The 17,816-nt window shown below is 40.4% G+C and overlaps 1 protein-coding gene across 6 annotated transcripts in view; it reads right to left on the minus strand.

Moving 5' to 3' along the window:
* The window catches only part of FNDC3B (fibronectin type III domain containing 3B), a 179,143-nt gene extending 161,849 nt beyond the window's left edge, over positions 1-17,294 (minus strand). For 5 of the 6 annotated variants that reach the window (XM_026061452.1, XM_026061485.1, XM_026061477.1 and 2 more), the window contains exons 1-2: positions 17,160-17,294; positions 3,921-3,996 (exon numbers count right to left, since the gene is read on the minus strand). In XM_026061452.1, the coding sequence (XP_025917237.1) occupies positions 3,921-3,996; positions 17,160-17,270 (187 nt within the window). In that variant the 5' untranslated portion in view covers positions 17,271-17,294. Of the gene's footprint in view, positions 1-3,920; positions 3,997-4,962; positions 5,261-17,159 lie in introns of all 6 variants that reach the window. The other variant, XM_026061460.1, reaches the window with a different exon arrangement.
* Positions 17,295-17,816: the final 522 nt, after the last annotated feature.

Consider the following 17,816-nt stretch of genomic DNA (forward strand, 5'->3'; position numbering starts at 1 on the left):
GCAAGCAAACAGGAAGGAAGACAACACTTGCTAAAACAACATGTTCAATGTTCAATTGAAAGTACATGATTATTCCAGTTTTGTAGCATTTTAGAGGGTGGTTTTCTCAGTTTTGTGTGTGTGTGTGCGTGTGTGTGTGTGTGTGTGTGTGTGTGTGTTTTCTTTTTCTTTTAAGTTTACACCAATTATCTCACTGGTCAGACTGTAAGGAATTGGAAAAAGTTGTTAGATTCAGAATGCGTCAACTATTCCAAAACACTGGAGACCTTCAAATGTGCATCTCCTTTTTATTTTAAACAGACATTACTTGATCAGTCAAGAATTACATTTGAGGATGCTTAAAACAGAGAAAGTTCCAGAAGCATAGCGATGATTTTCCCCAAACAAATATTTTTCTTCCAGCCTTTAGAAGACAAGCGTGGTTCATTAAGTCTTCCTCTGTGCTAATTTGATGTCAATCCTCCTAATCATCCTTATCCATCCCCAGACATGCCATGACTTGATCACGGAGCCAAATGTAATCCTGGATATATAAATCAGTGTTTCCCAGGACACTTTTCTAGTATTGCTTGAAGAGCGAGACCAAAACAGGCTCCAGGAGCTCAAACTGAGGAGTTCAGACTTCTCAGAAAGTAATATTAAAAAAAAGGTTTCACTAAGATAAAAATCTCTCTATATAAGCAAAGTTAGCTGCAGAATGGCTACATGACAAAGTAAAGAGAAGCTTTCACATACCCTGAAGGATTTAATGTAGCTAAATTATGACATCTCAGGCTTTTAATAAACTGTTCGCTCCCTAAACTCAGAAGAATCACACAATTTATTATAAAGTAGTCCTGCATATTGTGAATATGAATAAGTCATATTTACAAGGGTATCTTAGATCGTAACACTGAGTATGTGGCAGTAAGGAAACAAAGTATTTTCCATTCAGTAGAGAGCTACCAAGTCAGGCGCACACACTCTCTAAATAAGAGACTTTCACGCTGCCTTAACACAATGTTAAATTTATTCTGTAAGTTACCAGTCATAGTACAACATGGTAGCAAAAAAAATAACATTATTATAACATAAACCTGGCCTGAGTAGAGAGAATATATTAGCTTTAAATATACAGAATACCACAACACAGGAAAAAGTCAAAACACATTCTAAGTTTTGGGGAGCAAGAGGATATGTGATCTCTAGAAACATATAATAATTTTGTCTTTTACTTTAACCTCAGAGCACAGGAAAAAACAGAATCATCAAGATTCATAACCTTAGTGTATTTGCTAGCCAATTAAGAATTTTTTCAGTGACTAGTATTATTTTAAATATACTTAAGTATTTTAAGTGTATTTAAGATTCATAACTCCACTGTGAAAACTGCTCAACCAAAAGGAAAAAAATTAAAAAAAAAAATCAGGAAACAGTGGGATGCTAATCCATCTTTGAAGCATGTACTCACTTCAGCAATATAAATATTTCACAATAAAACATGAGTTGAAACTTTGGCCTGGAGAGAACATCAGAATTTTCGGACAGAACTTAAACAAGGTACATATATACCCCATGTGTGTGTGCGCACGCATGTATCTATATAGAGGTAAAGATGCTGCTGATGAGTACCAGCCAAACACTGTTGCCACTAATATGTTAAGTCACTGGGAATACAGAACAAGAAGGTTCCAAGTTGCATTTAACAGTCTGTCTGAACAATGCTTTGAACATGAAAAAAAATGATAAAAAATGCTGTCACAATTAGGCTTCTAATGGAAAAATCTAATGTAGTAACCAATATAAGCAAGTTCATTTCAAATAAAAGGAGTAGCCAGCTTTATTACTCTGTTAATTGCCAAGTGGACCAACTCCTTACCACACACTGTGTCAGGTATAAATTTTAACATGAAATTTTAAATTGCTGCTATTATTGCACATCAAGACCAAATAATCCTGGATGGTGTTTGGAGAAGCTTCTGTAATTCCTATCTCGAACAACTATTAATTCCTTATTTCCATGGAGACGAAATTTTAAACAACAAAAATATCCAGCTCTCAGGTACATAGCTCACGTATGTGGGTCCTCTTTACTTGAGCGATGTTTACCTAAAAAAATCTTACCTGATCAAAGCACTAAGCCTTTTCTTGATCCATGTTGAAAAAAAGTCTTGGACAATCAAAGGAAAAAATTTGCTTCATATTTACTTTTACATTTTCAACTCTCAAACTCCTGAAACATAGGTAGATGTTGTTCAGCGTAATTTTTTTTTTAAACTAGGATTATCCTAACAATCATTAAGGCCATAACATTACAGTAATGTTTTGTAGAAATGTATTTCAACTTTTAGGCACAAACTGTCAATCTCTGTGCTGCCGTATAGATGTAGAGATGCATTCTATACCCAACTGAAGCGAGGGCAATTAAGATGGCTAGGAGGCTGAAGCATATGACCTACAAAAACAGGCTGAAGGAACTGACTCCTAATTTGGAGAAAAGGCTTAAGAGAAGGATAACAACTGCATTCTTCCACTGCTTAACTGGAGGCTACGGAGAAGATGGAAACAGACTGCAAGATGGGAAATTTCAAATAGATGTAAAGGGAAAAGAAGGAAAAAAAAGAAAACAACCCACACCCTTCCCTCATAAGAGCGGTGAAACACTAGAACAGTTTGCCCAGAGACAAATTTCCATCCTCAGAGCTATCCAAAACTCAACTGACAAGGCTGTGGACAACCTGATCTGACTGTGAAGCTAGCCCTGCTTTGAGCAGGAGGTCAAATAAGGTGATCTCCAGAGGTCACTCCTAACTTAAATTTAAGAAAAAGCGTAACTATGCTTGAGCAGTATGATCTGACTGTACGAGCTATATTTAATGAAGTCCAAGAAATGGTTTCTTTTGTGTAGATTTCAATTCCACAGTCAAAATACAGCAGTAATTCACTAGCTATACAATTTCTATTACATTGACTATTTTCCATTATCACTCTTTTTTAGGAAAAATTTCTGAATGTGTAGCCTACTGAGACTGCTATTTGATGGCATAAATATCAGGAAAGGATGGGGGAGGCAACACTACCTGAGAATTTGCCTCTCTCCCTACCTCCCTTCTCAGAAAAAGATAGTGGCATAAGCCCCCCCAAAAAATCACACTGAAAACAGTATTAGCAGTATGGCTATGCAAAATCTATTCCCTTTAAGTTTTGATTTACCCTTCCTATATTTACCGTAGACAGCATTATACCTAGGAAAATACGCGTTTCTCTTCAAAGCTGTATTTGCTCCTAGCTAGAAACCTTGCTTTATAATATTTAATATACAATCTGAAAGGTCTTTTGTTTTTTGGTCGCTTCTCCCTTCAGACTTGTTAAAGTTTTTGATCGTCTCTGTATTATTAAAAAAAGTAAGTGCTATTTATCACACTTACTCAATTTTACCAACAGGTAAAACACCAGAAGACTGCTTACATACTTCTATTCAAGTTAGTTAACTTGCTCTGCTTCTAAAGAGTCGATAAAAAATTCTGTTCAAAAGCAATCTAACATCTCTAGCATTCTACATGTCTGTACTACTTTATTCATTTTTCACTCCTAATACTTGCATGAAGAAAAAAATCCTAGACATCCATTTGATTGGTACTCATCTGACTCACGACCCCTCATTTGCATTACCATTTAGTTATAAGGAAAAAAACCCTATAGATATATAGATAAATGACTGCCAAAAAAAAAAAAAAAAGACTTCCTAGACTTGCAAGAAATTCATGTTTCATTCTGAGATATGAGAAAAAAGTCCTGCAACACAGAGTAGTCATGTCTACAGCTTCTCACTAAGTGCGTCAACAATTTTCAGAACTACACGTCACGTTTCTGAAGAAATCAGAGTTTAAGATTTTCATACTGGAAATAATGCTTATTTGCATATTCCCGTATACTCTTACCTTGAATGCACTGCAGGGTTCCATCCTCAGCCCTTATTGTAAAGGTTTCACCTGGATTAACTTGAACCAAAAAGACCTGCCAAAAGAAAACACATTTCACTCTAATCTTCAAACATTAAATTTGTTCAACCCAACACTTATGTTATCCATATTTTGGAGAAGATAAAAAAAACAACAACTCCCCCCCCACCCACACACACACCCCCCACAGACCAGTGTACTACATCTTTGGGTACCAGCAGGGTCTAGGTGTCAATACAGATTTAAAGATTTTGCCCACTCATCTAACTCTTAAGAACTGAAACAAAGATTTAACTCAGCAGTTGTGCATAGGTGAGAATTATGGTTTCAGGTGCCACCACCAATGACAGCGTATTTAACTCGGCCAGATGCTGACAGCTACGGAGATAAATCTTTGGACCACAGGTACCTTCGAGCAGACAGTACATAACAAACTCCAGCTTGAAATATCAAGTCATATGGTGCTTCCAATTTCACAGGAATAAAAATTCCTTGCAGTAACAATGGGAGTTTTATCCACTGCATTTTTAAAAAATTTATCACACAGCCCTAGACATAACAGATCCCAGTAAAGCAAAATCCATAGACAAACACAGTTCTATAGTTACAAACAGAACTTGTAATAAAATATTTAGCATGGAGAGAGGAGGAGAAGAAAAAAAAAAAGAAAACACACACACCCACCCTCACTCCTAGTCTCCCACTGCTCAATTCTGCAGACGATGGGAATGCCACAAAGTCCAGAAAGTGCCAAAGATGCATTCCACACTCCCCCTTTATTGCAAATAAGATGTCATTTCAAAAAAAGCATTTTGCATTTACCCATCTTACTTGCTTCCTGGCTCAAGTAGGGGGTTAGGTTAGAAGAAGCTATTTTTAGTGAGACTGAACAAGAATGTTTACACTACAGGAGTTCACAAGCAGCTATATCCTGATGACAAGGCAAGGCTGGCTGTGCTTATTTTAAGCCAGCATCTAGTAGGGGTTGATCCTGAGAGCACGTTGCATGCAGAGCACTCACCACTTCAGGGGCAGCTGCCCCAGAGCAGCCACGTGGCTGGACACCGGAGCAACGTTAGGGCACCCCATACCTGCACAGTTCTCAGCCAAAATGCCTTTTGGAGTCCATTTACTGAGCACAGCGTAAAGCTCAAACAGCGCGACTCGCACCGACTTTTACTGAAGATTCAAGATAGGGAATCTTTATTGTCGTTAAATTGATAATACAGATGGATATCTTTTTGTGAGATCTTTCTCAAAATTTAGTTCCAGTCTTTGCACGATTAAAAATTCTGCATGCAGGTGTCCCAAAATACAATCTGGAATGAGAGATTTGAATTACTGTTGTGTTTCTGGAACCCTTAAACTAAATGCATATTCCAGTTATTGCCTATATGAACTTTTCAATTACAGAAACCCATTTGTCACAGTTACATTTTCAAAGCACAAGTTGTAAATCAAAAGTGACAAATACAAGCCATTATTTGCCCTGCAACACTAGTTCTTGAGAGAACACTGATCCGAATGGATCTGATCCAGCAGACACAGACCACAAGAAATGGTTCAGAAAAGCTAAGAGCCACAAAGCCATCCCAGCCATGATCTCTGAACGATCGATCGATGCGTAAGTGACAGTTGCTCTTTGCTCCGAACAGGCACGAATTAGTGACAACAGGAGACAGGCCTCTGGCCAACTGAAGCGCAGAGCAAGGCAGTGTCATTCAGCTTCAAGGAAGCCTGGACACAGAGTCAGAGGCAAAGAATCATTAAAACACTTGATTACCTCATTTGCACTGTCCATTTAAAACAGCTCTTGAGCTGGTTGCTTTTTAATGTGGTTGATTAAAGGAAGTCAGATGCTAGGACTATCACACCTTTAGAAGGACTTAGTCCAGCTCTTCAAAGTACACACAGTAAATAGATTGGCTTCTCATGTCTGAAAAATCTTAATTTTTTTCCTAAACAACGTAGACCACAAATCAAATCCATCCCCAAAAGCAAAAGCCAGGCTACAGTTTGCCTGTTCCTGTGCCTCTCACCACTGTGTCTAGGCTCTGAATGACTACGATACCTAGCGTTGACAATCACATATATCTGCTGTTAAATGTAACAGCAGATAAGGGCCAGCGTAAGAGAGAGACTCCTGTTACTACATGGTTCATGTTACTACCACAGAGTTATGAGAATGACATAGTTTATCAATTCCTTTTAAAGGAGTCATTTGTAAAGGTCAGTCACTAGCCCAAATGTCTGTATTAACATGTCTGCAATTGTGTTTCAAAAATTACTTCTAGTTTTCCACATCAAAAAAAAAAAAGTAAATCTCCAACGATTGAGATTATATCCCCAGTAACAGCTCTTGTTTATGACAGCTGAAATAAAGCAGTAGTACCCTTGCTGAAGTAGGCAGGTTTTAACACAAACAAGTTGCTCTGTCAAGCAGTTCATTTCCTGAAGGGAAGAGGATGCCCAGCTTCACACTTCCCGTCGCTGCTCACGACGCTCCCGCGCCGCAGGCTCCGCTTGCCGGGGCCTCCAGTCCCACGAGCCACAGCAGCGCCGCGAGCGCAGCCGGCCTCGGGCGCGCCACAAGCCACCGGCGAGCGGGGCCAACCGCTGCCGGCCGAGGGGACGGCGAGCTTTCCTGCGTCTCGTTAGCACATGACGTTTCACATCTTTATTTCCACAGATACCAACTGCTGCCGAGCTGCTCTGGTCACGGACCTGCACGTCACCTCCAGACACCACTGCGCCAGACCCACGTTCAGACGCGTTTCACAAATGCTAAATTCACAGCCACCAGTTCGCCCGAGAGCAAAGTCGTCAGTGAAAGACGGCTTATTGTGGCCRCAACAAGAGGGAGGGCAGTTATCACGGCTGTAATTTGAAGTAGAAAAGGGGGCAGGAGTGAAAAACRGCCTGGAAGATGCTGGGGCTTTTAGGCCAGGCATAAGTTAAGCATTAAGGCAAGCTTTTTTTTTTTTTTGGACATACAACATGTAGCWTCCCTGTTCAGGACAAGCTGCTTTCCTAGCACTGGCTATTGCTTTCTGCAAATTCTGAAGTGCAAACAGTAATTCTCAGCACTCGTGGGGATAATCAGAGATACAACTCTGCCCTGTCTCCCACCTCCATGTACCTTCAAGAGACCGGCTCAAATGAAGAAGTTATTTGAGATAAACATCAGAGAATAAAGTCACAGGTATAAAACCACAAAATCTATTTACATACAATTTCTGTTGCAAACAAGTTGGAAAAATATATATAATTGTAATTTGAAAACTACACTAGTTTCTATTAAAATTTTGTGTGTCTGGCAATAATTTCTTATTCACAGTTCCCAGCGCAGAGCAACTTAAGGCTTTCACATTTATTTAAAAAAAAATCCTCAGAGGTAATTATTATCACAAAACATATGGGATTAAGTTTGCTAAAAAAAGCTAAGATTCCCATTATTTACTGTGGGATAACAGCTAACTCTTGTACCCGGCCTGTCTTGAGTACGGACTATAACGTTTTGCCCAGATATGAACTGCTGCCCAATAAAGGCCAGAGGCCACAAAGTATTTTCACCCGGGATCTTATTTTGAGGTTAAGTATCAAACACATTAAAAGGATAAACTTTTTCAACTATTAACTGTGCAATTAAACCACTGCAAAGACGCTGATTTTAAAACAAGCATATTACAAAATAGGATCCCCAATCCTCTCAACGCACCTTTAGTAAAGGGAAGAGGAGGGGAACGAAGCTGCACGATTCGAGGTGGTTTCCTTTGCTTACAGCCACCGAGCACTCGGAAATGCCCCCAACAAGCACCCTTTTGCTACATACCCAACCGCTAGAATAAACAAGGCTCAGCTCAAACACGTTTCTGAAGTTGCTGGAAACCAAAAGAGAGATTAAAAGCCCTTTATGAAGTACCTGCACAGCCCATAAGGAGTGGCTTCGAAGCGGGAGCTCATGGGTACTTTAGACTGCTCACAGTCTTTCTCCCTAATTAAGTTCAAATTTCTGTTTTACATTTCTATGATTGGGGTTGTTTGTGCATGTTACTACTTGTTCTCCCTGGTCAGCGTTTCATTAAACCCATCTCTAAACTGCCTTATCACTCAGCACAAGCTTTGGCAGACAAGGCACCTTGTACTCTTTCCTCAAGCATTTGATGACTCCTCCTCAACTATAAGAAGTCACTTCTAAAGAGGAAAGCAGGGTTTTCCTGCTAGAACTCACTTTTCCCCTGTAGTTTCCAAAACAATCATTTTAAAAACAGAAAAATTTCCCCGCTCCTACCATTTCTTCCCCTTTCAAGAAGGCAGTTACTGTCATCTTTGTATCCAACGGCAAGGGTCACTACTGATGATAAAGCCTTGGAGAGTTTGTTACAATCTCTCAGTTTGGAATTTTGTTTTATAACATTATTCTTCTTAAATATGACCCCTTGGAAAAAATGCATGTATTTAATTACATTCACGTATGCAAAATACTTATATTATTTCTATTATCCACCTGCATAGATGGGTGTTTTTTTTTTTAAACACAAGCTTTTTAAATTATTCTGCTGCTAGGGAGAACAGTGCGCTTTGTTCTGTTGATCAGTGATTTGCAGTAAGTTCCATCATGTTTTTCAATCAAAATCCAGTAAAATCACATCTTGATTTCCTGGGCTTTAAGTAAGTTTCTTAACGTCAGTGTTAATAAAATTGTATTTGCGAATGAGTACCATTTGTACCATCTCATCTCCTAACACTTAATAAAGCTGAAAGCCACAGCATACCTGTTTTTATTAGTATTTAGGCATTTAAATACATAAAATTTAAATACAGCACAAAGATTTTCAAAGGAGGTCCCTGAGCTTGAATTCTATTAAACCAAATACAACTTCTGCAAAGAACAATGGCAATGCCCCTAGGTCTGCACTTTTAGAGTAGTGTTTTTCTTATGCTATAGATGAAGAAACATCAACATATTATAGATTTGTTCACTTCATGGAAACTGCAGAAAAGTTAAGAGCCAAGGACCAAGAACAGAACCCAAGATTCCCTACAGCCAAGCCTTTGCACATAACTGAAAAGGCCATCTCTTCTCAGCAGTTTCCAAAAAGATCGATTATGCAGGATTTCTCAAAATAATGACAAAAGCAACCTCCAGCTATAGTGGTAAGAAAAACACGTGTTAAAAATAATAATGGTGAGTGCACATATGGACTTAAAGTTATACTGTACGGCCCTGTTGCTGGGGGAAGGCAGCTATATTGAGAGCTAACAGGAATAATCTCCATGTGACTGAGATGAGCTCTCGTGTAGATCAACACCAGAAGGAGGACTGGATACACAGGAAGCATGGCCAGCACATGATTACACTCAGCAGAGCTGGCCTCCGAACGAGCTCAGGCACGGGGGTCACAATCRGCATGGGACAGCGGAGCTGCTCCTCCATGGAGGAGACCCTACCTTTGCCCCCAGCCCCTTGCAGCAGGTGCTGCAGGAGCTCTTGTCCACCCAGCTCCAGCCTCTCCTCTCCTCGGGCCCAACGATGGCGACAATTCCCAGCTCTGCCCCAGAGGTTCTCCTGTGCGGACGGTGACCTGCAGCACTGCAGAMCACAGCTGCTCCTGGCCCCCTGCGGACTACACACTGCAGATGTAGAGGCTAGATTCACCACGAGATATCCACCCCACCACACAAACCATGCGTAACAGCCCGAGAGCTTGCAATCTCACTGCACGCTAACGCGCTGCAGAGGTAAGGTCAGCCCACTGGARACCGCACACTCCGAATGTTACAGCTCCAGATGTTAAGTCGTTAATCAGAAACCAACTAATTTGGATGGGCACATATACATGACAACACATCAAACGATTTGTCAAAAAKCTACCGCGACACTTTCCTAGTCACAGGGGCGGGCAGCAGGCTGTCCCCCCGCTTCCCTTATTTAGTAGTGCTTCCAAGTTCGTTAACTGACACTGTTCCCTGCAGACAGCCAAGGAAGACGTGAAACACATTTTCCAACCAACGCCCCCGACTCTCCCCCACCACTCCAATCACACAGGAATAAAATAAGATTCTCTGCGTGCCTCCAGCTTGGGACTTACTTATGCACCATGACATCAGTGCTGTGTAAGGAGCCAAGTTTAGAGCTCCATCTGGGACAAATAATATCTAGGCACATTGTGACTTCTTTTGTTTATACACACTGACTAAGTACGCCTTGGTGGTAAATGAACTAATTCAAAGATTTATTTCTCCCAAGTCCTCCTAAACAACAAAACAATATTCTGCATTCTGGAACATCACTTTCCTATTCCAGCTTTCTTGCTACACAGGGGATCTTGAAGAGAATGCATTGTTTATGAAATTTATAATTAAAATCTGAGCAAAATAATAAAAGCGCCTAAGGATTACATCTCTATTTTAATGCAAACAAACATAGAGGGTTTTTATTTGCCATGCGTCTCTTCCAAAACCTATCATCCTGAATAAGAACTTTCAACTTATGAGATATTTCCTCTTTCAACAAGAGGAGAGAGAACTCGAAAAGTCAGTTTGAAATGAAGTTGCTGCCGGGTGCCCTTGCTGCCGACCCGGCTGCATCGCCGAGGGTGCGGTCTGAGGAGGGCTGAGCTGCACTGCGGTCTCACRGCTCCCTTCACATCCAGCTCACATGCGAAACACTGCAGTTCGTGACAGCTGTGAGCAGGGTGTCAGCAACACAGCTCCAACCCCCCCCTCCCCCCCCCCAAAAAAAGAAAAACCACACGCTCAGATTGTCGCTTTAGCAGATTAATACACTTGCTGTTGAAGCCTGGACTTACCTGTTGCACTGTCAGGGAAAGCTGCCTATCTTCATAACACACTGACACTGCATTTATTTTGCATTTAAGAATGTTGGTACACTTTAAATAGTTGTATTGGTTAAAACTCTGATTAGTGTTACTAAGCTACATAGTTAATATAAATATTTACACTCACACACACCCAGTCTGGCAGTGATTGCTCTCTGTCCAGCCTAAGCCTCATGACAGAGCAACGAGTTCCACTCGCGGCCCCCTCATCCCTGCTGTCCCATTCCTCTGCCCGTGGGGAGCAGGGGGAAGAGACGAATGATGCTGCCAAAGTCTAACGGAGGCTTAAAGCACAGGCTTGGGAATATAAAACTCATTTGCACTGGGGGTAAACAGTTGCATACAAAAGAGAAGTGCTACCTGGTAAGGTCCCAGGACATGTACTATTATCCATCTGCTATAGTGCCTGTTAACTTATGCAAGCAGTTTTTAAGCACACATGACAAAATTCACTTGCAAAACATCATCTGCTAAATGTCTGGCTGCAGATCACCTGTGAATGCAGGCACAGTAGCAAGGAGGAAAACATTCAGYGCCATACATTTAATGCAATGCAACGCTTACTTTAAGAGATTCCCGCTCATATGAGTTAAGGCCAAACAGCCTCTTACACGGCTTTGGCAGGCCACATACTAAAACCTCTGCTATCCAATGTGGGGCATCTTCCTTTTCCTTTATAGATGTGCCATGTTTCATACAGCTTGTGGGCATGTCACAGGCCTTATTTGGGATCCAGGCCGCWGGTTCTTCTAAACTGCTTTAAACACTACTAAATCTACTGTATTCACAATTTATAAGTTGCATGAACTTTGGAATAAATTGCATCTTTGAAAAAAAATGTAATAATCACATGGACTCACTCTTATTACTACTTAAAAATAGTGTCCCAGCTCCTCCTGAGTCAGCAGCTCTGGTCCCCGGGAAGGACCGAGGTATTCAAACTATTCTTTATGGAATATTCTTYCCAGGAATGCGTTCCTTTTCAACACCACAGAAGTAGGTAGAATAAACACTCTCAACATCACTTTAGAAAGAAAAATCAGATAACATACTACTTCTTAAGCAATGAGTTCTATAAATTAATATGCTGATAATCTTTAAGCTGAATTATCTGCTTTTTTCCATATGACAGAAAATAGAGGCACGGGGAAGTAAGCTCATCCTGAATGCYGATAGCAAAGCTCAAAAGCAAGTGACAAATCCTGAACCCCATGATTTAATCACAGGTCAAACAGACTCTCAAACAACCAACAAAAAATTCAGTACATCTGTGTAACAAATTACTCTGATAGGCAAGTAATTTTAAGCATCATGAAATTTTAATGAAATCCACGTGTTGCCATTCTTGCATTCACAGAGAAATTTATTTGCAAGAGCAGTCTTAGAGATCAGATCACCCATGAACATCCTTGGGTTAAAATCCCACCTTTCTCACCTTGGCAGCCAATGCCTCTGAAAAGTTCATTCTASAGACTCCCTAGTGAGCAAACGCTGTCCAACTTTGATAACGCTGACTGTTTTAAGTGCTCTTTTAAATACCTTCTCCAATATGTACTGAATCTGCTTTAAAAATCAGTATATTTAAACAGAAGGGAATTCAGTCATGCTTTACATTATAGCCATTTTTCATGGTCTGATGCTTCTTAACTCAGGTAACTTAGATGTGTCCCAATTATAAACTTTTTTCCTGTTGAAACAAGCTCCCTCTCCTGTATAAGGAAAGGACATTTTTGCAATTATATATAGAATATATATTTCAGAAAACAAGAAGTTTTATACAGTAAGTTACTACTGTTTATGTTGATTTCTCTCTACTCTTCATACAAAKAAAATTGATTTATAAACAGTAATTTACCATCACAGAGCCAGAACACAGATAGTAGAAGAAGCTAGAAAAAGGTTGAGAAATAAGTAGGTCAAACAGCATCAGAACAGAGAAGACAAAGTAGAGATGACTAGAAACGCTCTTCTGAATTTGCATCAACAGTTTCTATTTTAAACTTTAAGTGCAAAAAGACGATCTGATCCAAATATTTTCTGCAAAGTATCAGCCTGTTGCATACAGTTTGACAGCGACAGGGTGCTTAAAAGCARTTCAACTCATACTTCCCATCTTTTCAGTATAGCTGACCTTCATCTTTTTGAGAACAAAACACAGAAGCAACTCAAAACTGTATCTTGATCCAGTTTATCAAAGTTCACTCACTCAAACCAGACGAGACAAATATGCACAGAAGTCCAGATGCCACTGTTCAGGTATGGTAAAAACGCAGCCAGGTAAAGGCTTGCATGTTCTTGCAGGGTGCACGGATTTGTGGCGCTACAGAAAGCTAGCAAGTTCTGTTCCATGTTTGGACGCACTCTAACCTCCTTTATTCAAAGTTTATGACCCTAGAAGGCAAGAACATGCACACGTAGGCACTATATACAGCGCCCGCTCTCAAGCCCAGTAGTGAAAAAGAGGAACATGGATACAAAACTTCCTACACGATTGCAAATCCACTGATCTAACCAGGTCAAAATAAAACATCCCAAAATAGACCACACACTATTCTGCACAGACACGCTATGGCACAACCACCTGCCCTCCACCTTTATACTCCAAGATTTTTAGAGCATGCAGTGGAGCARCTACCAGAAACCAGTGCAATTCTTGGACCAAAAGTTTAATAACAACTCCCAGAATCCCCACCAGAGTTACAAGTGGATTAGAAAGAGAAACAGAGTAAGAAGCAGCTCTGGAAGGGACATGAAAGCACTAAACACAGTCAGCTGTAATGGAAATTAAGTGCGGGAAACTTAAAAAAAAATAATAATAATCATAATGCAAATGCCATTTTGGGTGATCTAGAGAAGAGGGATTACTGTCAAGCAGGCAGAGACATTCTTAGTTCTGCCCTGTATTGCTACATAACACTTATCTCCAGGAAGGTGAAAAAAAAATAAATACCTTTATGCAATTGTCTTGCAATATAGTACTTGCTGCTTATTGACAGTATTCCCTTTTGCAGCACTCCCCATCCGGCTGCTTGAAAAAGCTAAGGGATTTTACCAGCTTCAGTATGACTGTCCACAACACGAGAATACCATCAGCAGGTCTAACGCTTTTCTTGGCTGCATCTTTTCTCAGTCAGGCTTTAGGCACACATGGGCTCATGAGAGATTACAGAGCGGGCTGGGAACAAGCCCCATGCTGTCCTGACTGTTTCGGGCATGGCTACCCATCGTTTTGTTCCTGGGACTGATAACAGCATTGCCTCGCAGAGAGGCAGTCCCGTTTCTCGCAGAATAGGCGGGCAGCGCGAGAATACCCGAGTTCCCATCACAATCCTTTGGGAGCTCCTGCGCTGACCAGCGTCAGCCGTGCCACCTCTTCTCTTCTACTCCAAAAACTTTCTGTGGACATCTGCACTCCAACGACTTTCTCCAAAGTGAAAAGCTCTTTGAAGACTACTGTGAAGTTCAARCCATTGCAAAACTCCACAAGAAGCAAAAGGGTGTTACAAAAACCCTCGCTTAGTACTGCGGAGGGGCCTTCCCTACCGGTTTACCTGCATAAATTACATTCAGTCAAGGTGATTCCAAAGCAAAGAAAAGCACAGCCAAAAGCCAAGCCAGGCATAAAGCGATATTGTTTTGAGACACTACACTGGAGGTGAATCAGCAAGACAGATTAACTGACAACATATCTGCATACATCTTAAAGGAAGAGTTCACAGTTCGGCAGTGTTCCTCTTGTTACATGGATGACCACATACCAGGAGTTTAAAAAGCATTTCTGTATGAATCCAAGGCATCTTTATATTACTTAGAACTCCTTTAGTGTCGTCACAGAGACTAAAGCTGTTACCCACAGCAGAAAAGCAGCTCTGAGGTTCAGCTCATGGGAACATGGGCTCAGGTGTCTTAATTTTTCTCTTCTGGCTCACCTCTTTCAAAAGCCCAGGCTTTCAAAGCATACTAYGCACATGTGCTATTCAGAATTTAATTCCAAGAGAAAGAAGTATGTAGAATGCATCGGCAGGAAGGCGGAACGAGTAGTTAGAAGCAGGTAGCACTGAGTACTCTTCTGTACGTAAATAAAAACTTATCTTTTGAGAAGAATCCTTTCTCTGGAGCCGAGTGTTCCTGTTACAGTTTATAGCACAGCTTGACAAACAGCCAAGCTGGCATGGCTGAGGCTGTGTGCATCTGATAAAGCCGAAGTGTGAGCAACAGCAAGCGTACCTAGAGCATCTCACCAGAAACAACATATTGTCAGCTTTGGAGACTGACATACTGGTTTGCATGTTGGCCATACTGCAGTCTAGAAAACTCAGCATGCTCTCTCTCACCAACGGAGCTATGAGGGTTGGGTTTTTTTGTTTTTTTTTTTTAAACACTAGTAGAGACTGTAATGAGGACCTCCTAGAAAAGCAAGTGCCTTTATAAAACTTGCACCTATTTATGGAGGAATAAAAAGCATCTTTGTCAAGGAAGCCATTCTCACATGGAACAAATCTGAAGGCTCTTACTGCCTTACAAACAGCTAAGACAACTCTTAACAAACATGTAACATTTGCCTGTACATTAGACAAGAAATCATGTTGAGAGCAATTAATATTGCTGCTGCAATATGCGAAGATCAAGAAAAGTATTTAATCCGATAACTTCATTCCATTTCAGAACTACACTTTTTAAAAGTGAAAATACCAATGAAAGCTTTAGGAATAGGATGAAAGTGATAAAGCATAAAGGTAGCTAAGCCATGCTACATATGACGGCACATCCAGACCAGAGGGAGAAAAAAAGTCTCACAGAACATATGTATTCCAGCTACAAGTATTTAAAGAGATGAAGTGATAAATTATTCTCATTTAAGGTCAAACATTATCCAACAAACATTTATGCAGAGAAGCAATCTGACTCAGAACCGTTCTGCTGAGTCACATTTGCTCAGCAGAGTAGAAGCAAGAAGTAATGCACTTCTAACACATCAGCATATTTTTCCTCCAAAACATTAGATGAGAAGCTGATTTACAGGCAATAGAGCTATCTGCCAAGCAAGGCTACTGAATCATCACTGATGGGGAAATTAAAGGATCGACTTAGAACTCCAGCTCAAAGGAGTGCTCAGAATACTTAATTTATCCTTTCTGTAATATGGAAAGACCCACTGGACATTCTAACYTGATAAGTGGTTTCCAGCAATGAAGAACGGGCTTATTTAAGGAACAATTATGCTTTCAAATACCAATAAGCTTGTTCCTTCACTTAAGCATATCAGTATTGGACTTCATAAACAGAGCCATTAAAAGCTTTTTTCCCCCGTTTTTTTTTCTTTTGTTAAAGTTACAACCTACTATGTAGAAATAGACTTTTAAAAAATTACTGTAATGCAATCCTGTATTATATCAAGAATCCAGATAAGCAAGCAGACTTAAAAGCTTACAAGAAAAGGGGAAGTCATTCTTCCTCTTGTGACTGCTGTAGCTCAAAACACAGTTTGGAGAGAGGAACAAAAAACCAAGGGAATAAGAAGAAACCGAATGACACTATCGATTCATGAAGGAGAGTTTACTTCTACTTTGGTTAAAGTACTTTGCTGAAATGCTCAAATAAGCAGGGAACCAAATAAAGTAATACAGAAAAATTACTAGGAGAGATGTTCTACAAAAAGAGACTACCCCAAGATGACAGGTTTGGGAATCTACCAACTATGAAGATGAACCTTCAGGCTCTATCACGACATAAAGGCATCTCTATGGTCTTATTCTACCTCTGACCAAGCTTGCTAGAGAATACCTCCGAGAAAAATCTGAAAACAACTTTGCCTTCCTTCAAATGCTCACTCAAAATTCACTTCTGCCCCTCTAAGGCTTATAACAAAGCAAAGGGTAATATGTAGGTCTGTTGTGATTAGTACACTTAACTAAGCTAAGAACAGCAGACATCACAGGACACTTGTCTTCCACTGTCTGTATCTCCCTTCTCTCCCCCCTTCCACAAACTAGTGTCTGAGCATTTTTTGATTTAAGTATTTAAAATCTATCGTTACAGATACTAGCAAGAGATCTGGATAACAATTAGCACAAGTAAACCAAGACACTGACTTTCTACAAAATCTTCAGATACTCAACACTTGCAGCTGTCTTTATCCTGTTATTTTGACTTTGGTGAATATATTTTCAAATAATCACATTGAATTGATCGATACATTTAAAGCATTGCTTTGGAAGTTATTCCTCTGAAAAGGCAAATTTCTACCTTCTATAAAAAACCCTGCCCTCCCTGGTACTAGGGGAAACCAAAGCTTTTTTCCCCCCCATCCTCAAAACCCTTTGATGGCCCAGTAATAGTTTAGTTAAGCCAGTCACTCTCTGCAAAGCTTACTGACCTGCTGTGATCCATCGCCATTCACTATGTGAGGCATCATGGCTACCTCCCCGTTCAGCAATGGCGGCAGCTCCAGGGGAATTTGGTCGGTCATCATCATTGTGACGTACATTCATGGAGAATTTTCCTCAACGGGCTTCCTGCAAGAGATGCATCAATTAAAGACTCTGAAAAACCCATTTTCACTTTAGCAGGACATTGGCATCCATGTAGATTTTGCCATTAAGGTAACGACCTGAACAGTATACCTGCTTTTGCAGTAGGCTGCATAGAGGAACTTGGGGCACTGAACAGAGCAGAGGGTTTTAACTGTTGGAGCAACACCATGGATAAGTCAAGTTTGCTTTCTGACATCGTGCATGAAAACTTGACTGCTTGGTACCACAGTTCTTGCAAATACCTCACCTGCATAGCTAATATTCTGTGTATCAGTTTCACTCATAATACCGACAATTCTAAGCCAAATGCCAACTGACCCCTAAAATAGAGAGAACGGTGCCTGACTTCCACTTACCAGTATCCAAAAGAGAAAGGTTTCTGCTGGAGTGGGAGGGACAGCACATCCCCACACGCTAAACACCTTATATAGAGGACATCTATATATAGAAGGCAACAGACCACAATGAAAGATCTCACTTAAAAATTTGTAATGAATTAT

Source organism: Apteryx rowi, unplaced genomic scaffold (genome assembly GCF_003343035.1).
Source record: "Apteryx rowi isolate R43461 unplaced genomic scaffold, aptRow1 scaffold_10, whole genome shotgun sequence".
Taxonomy (NCBI): Eukaryota; Metazoa; Chordata; class Aves; order Apterygiformes; family Apterygidae; genus Apteryx; species Apteryx rowi.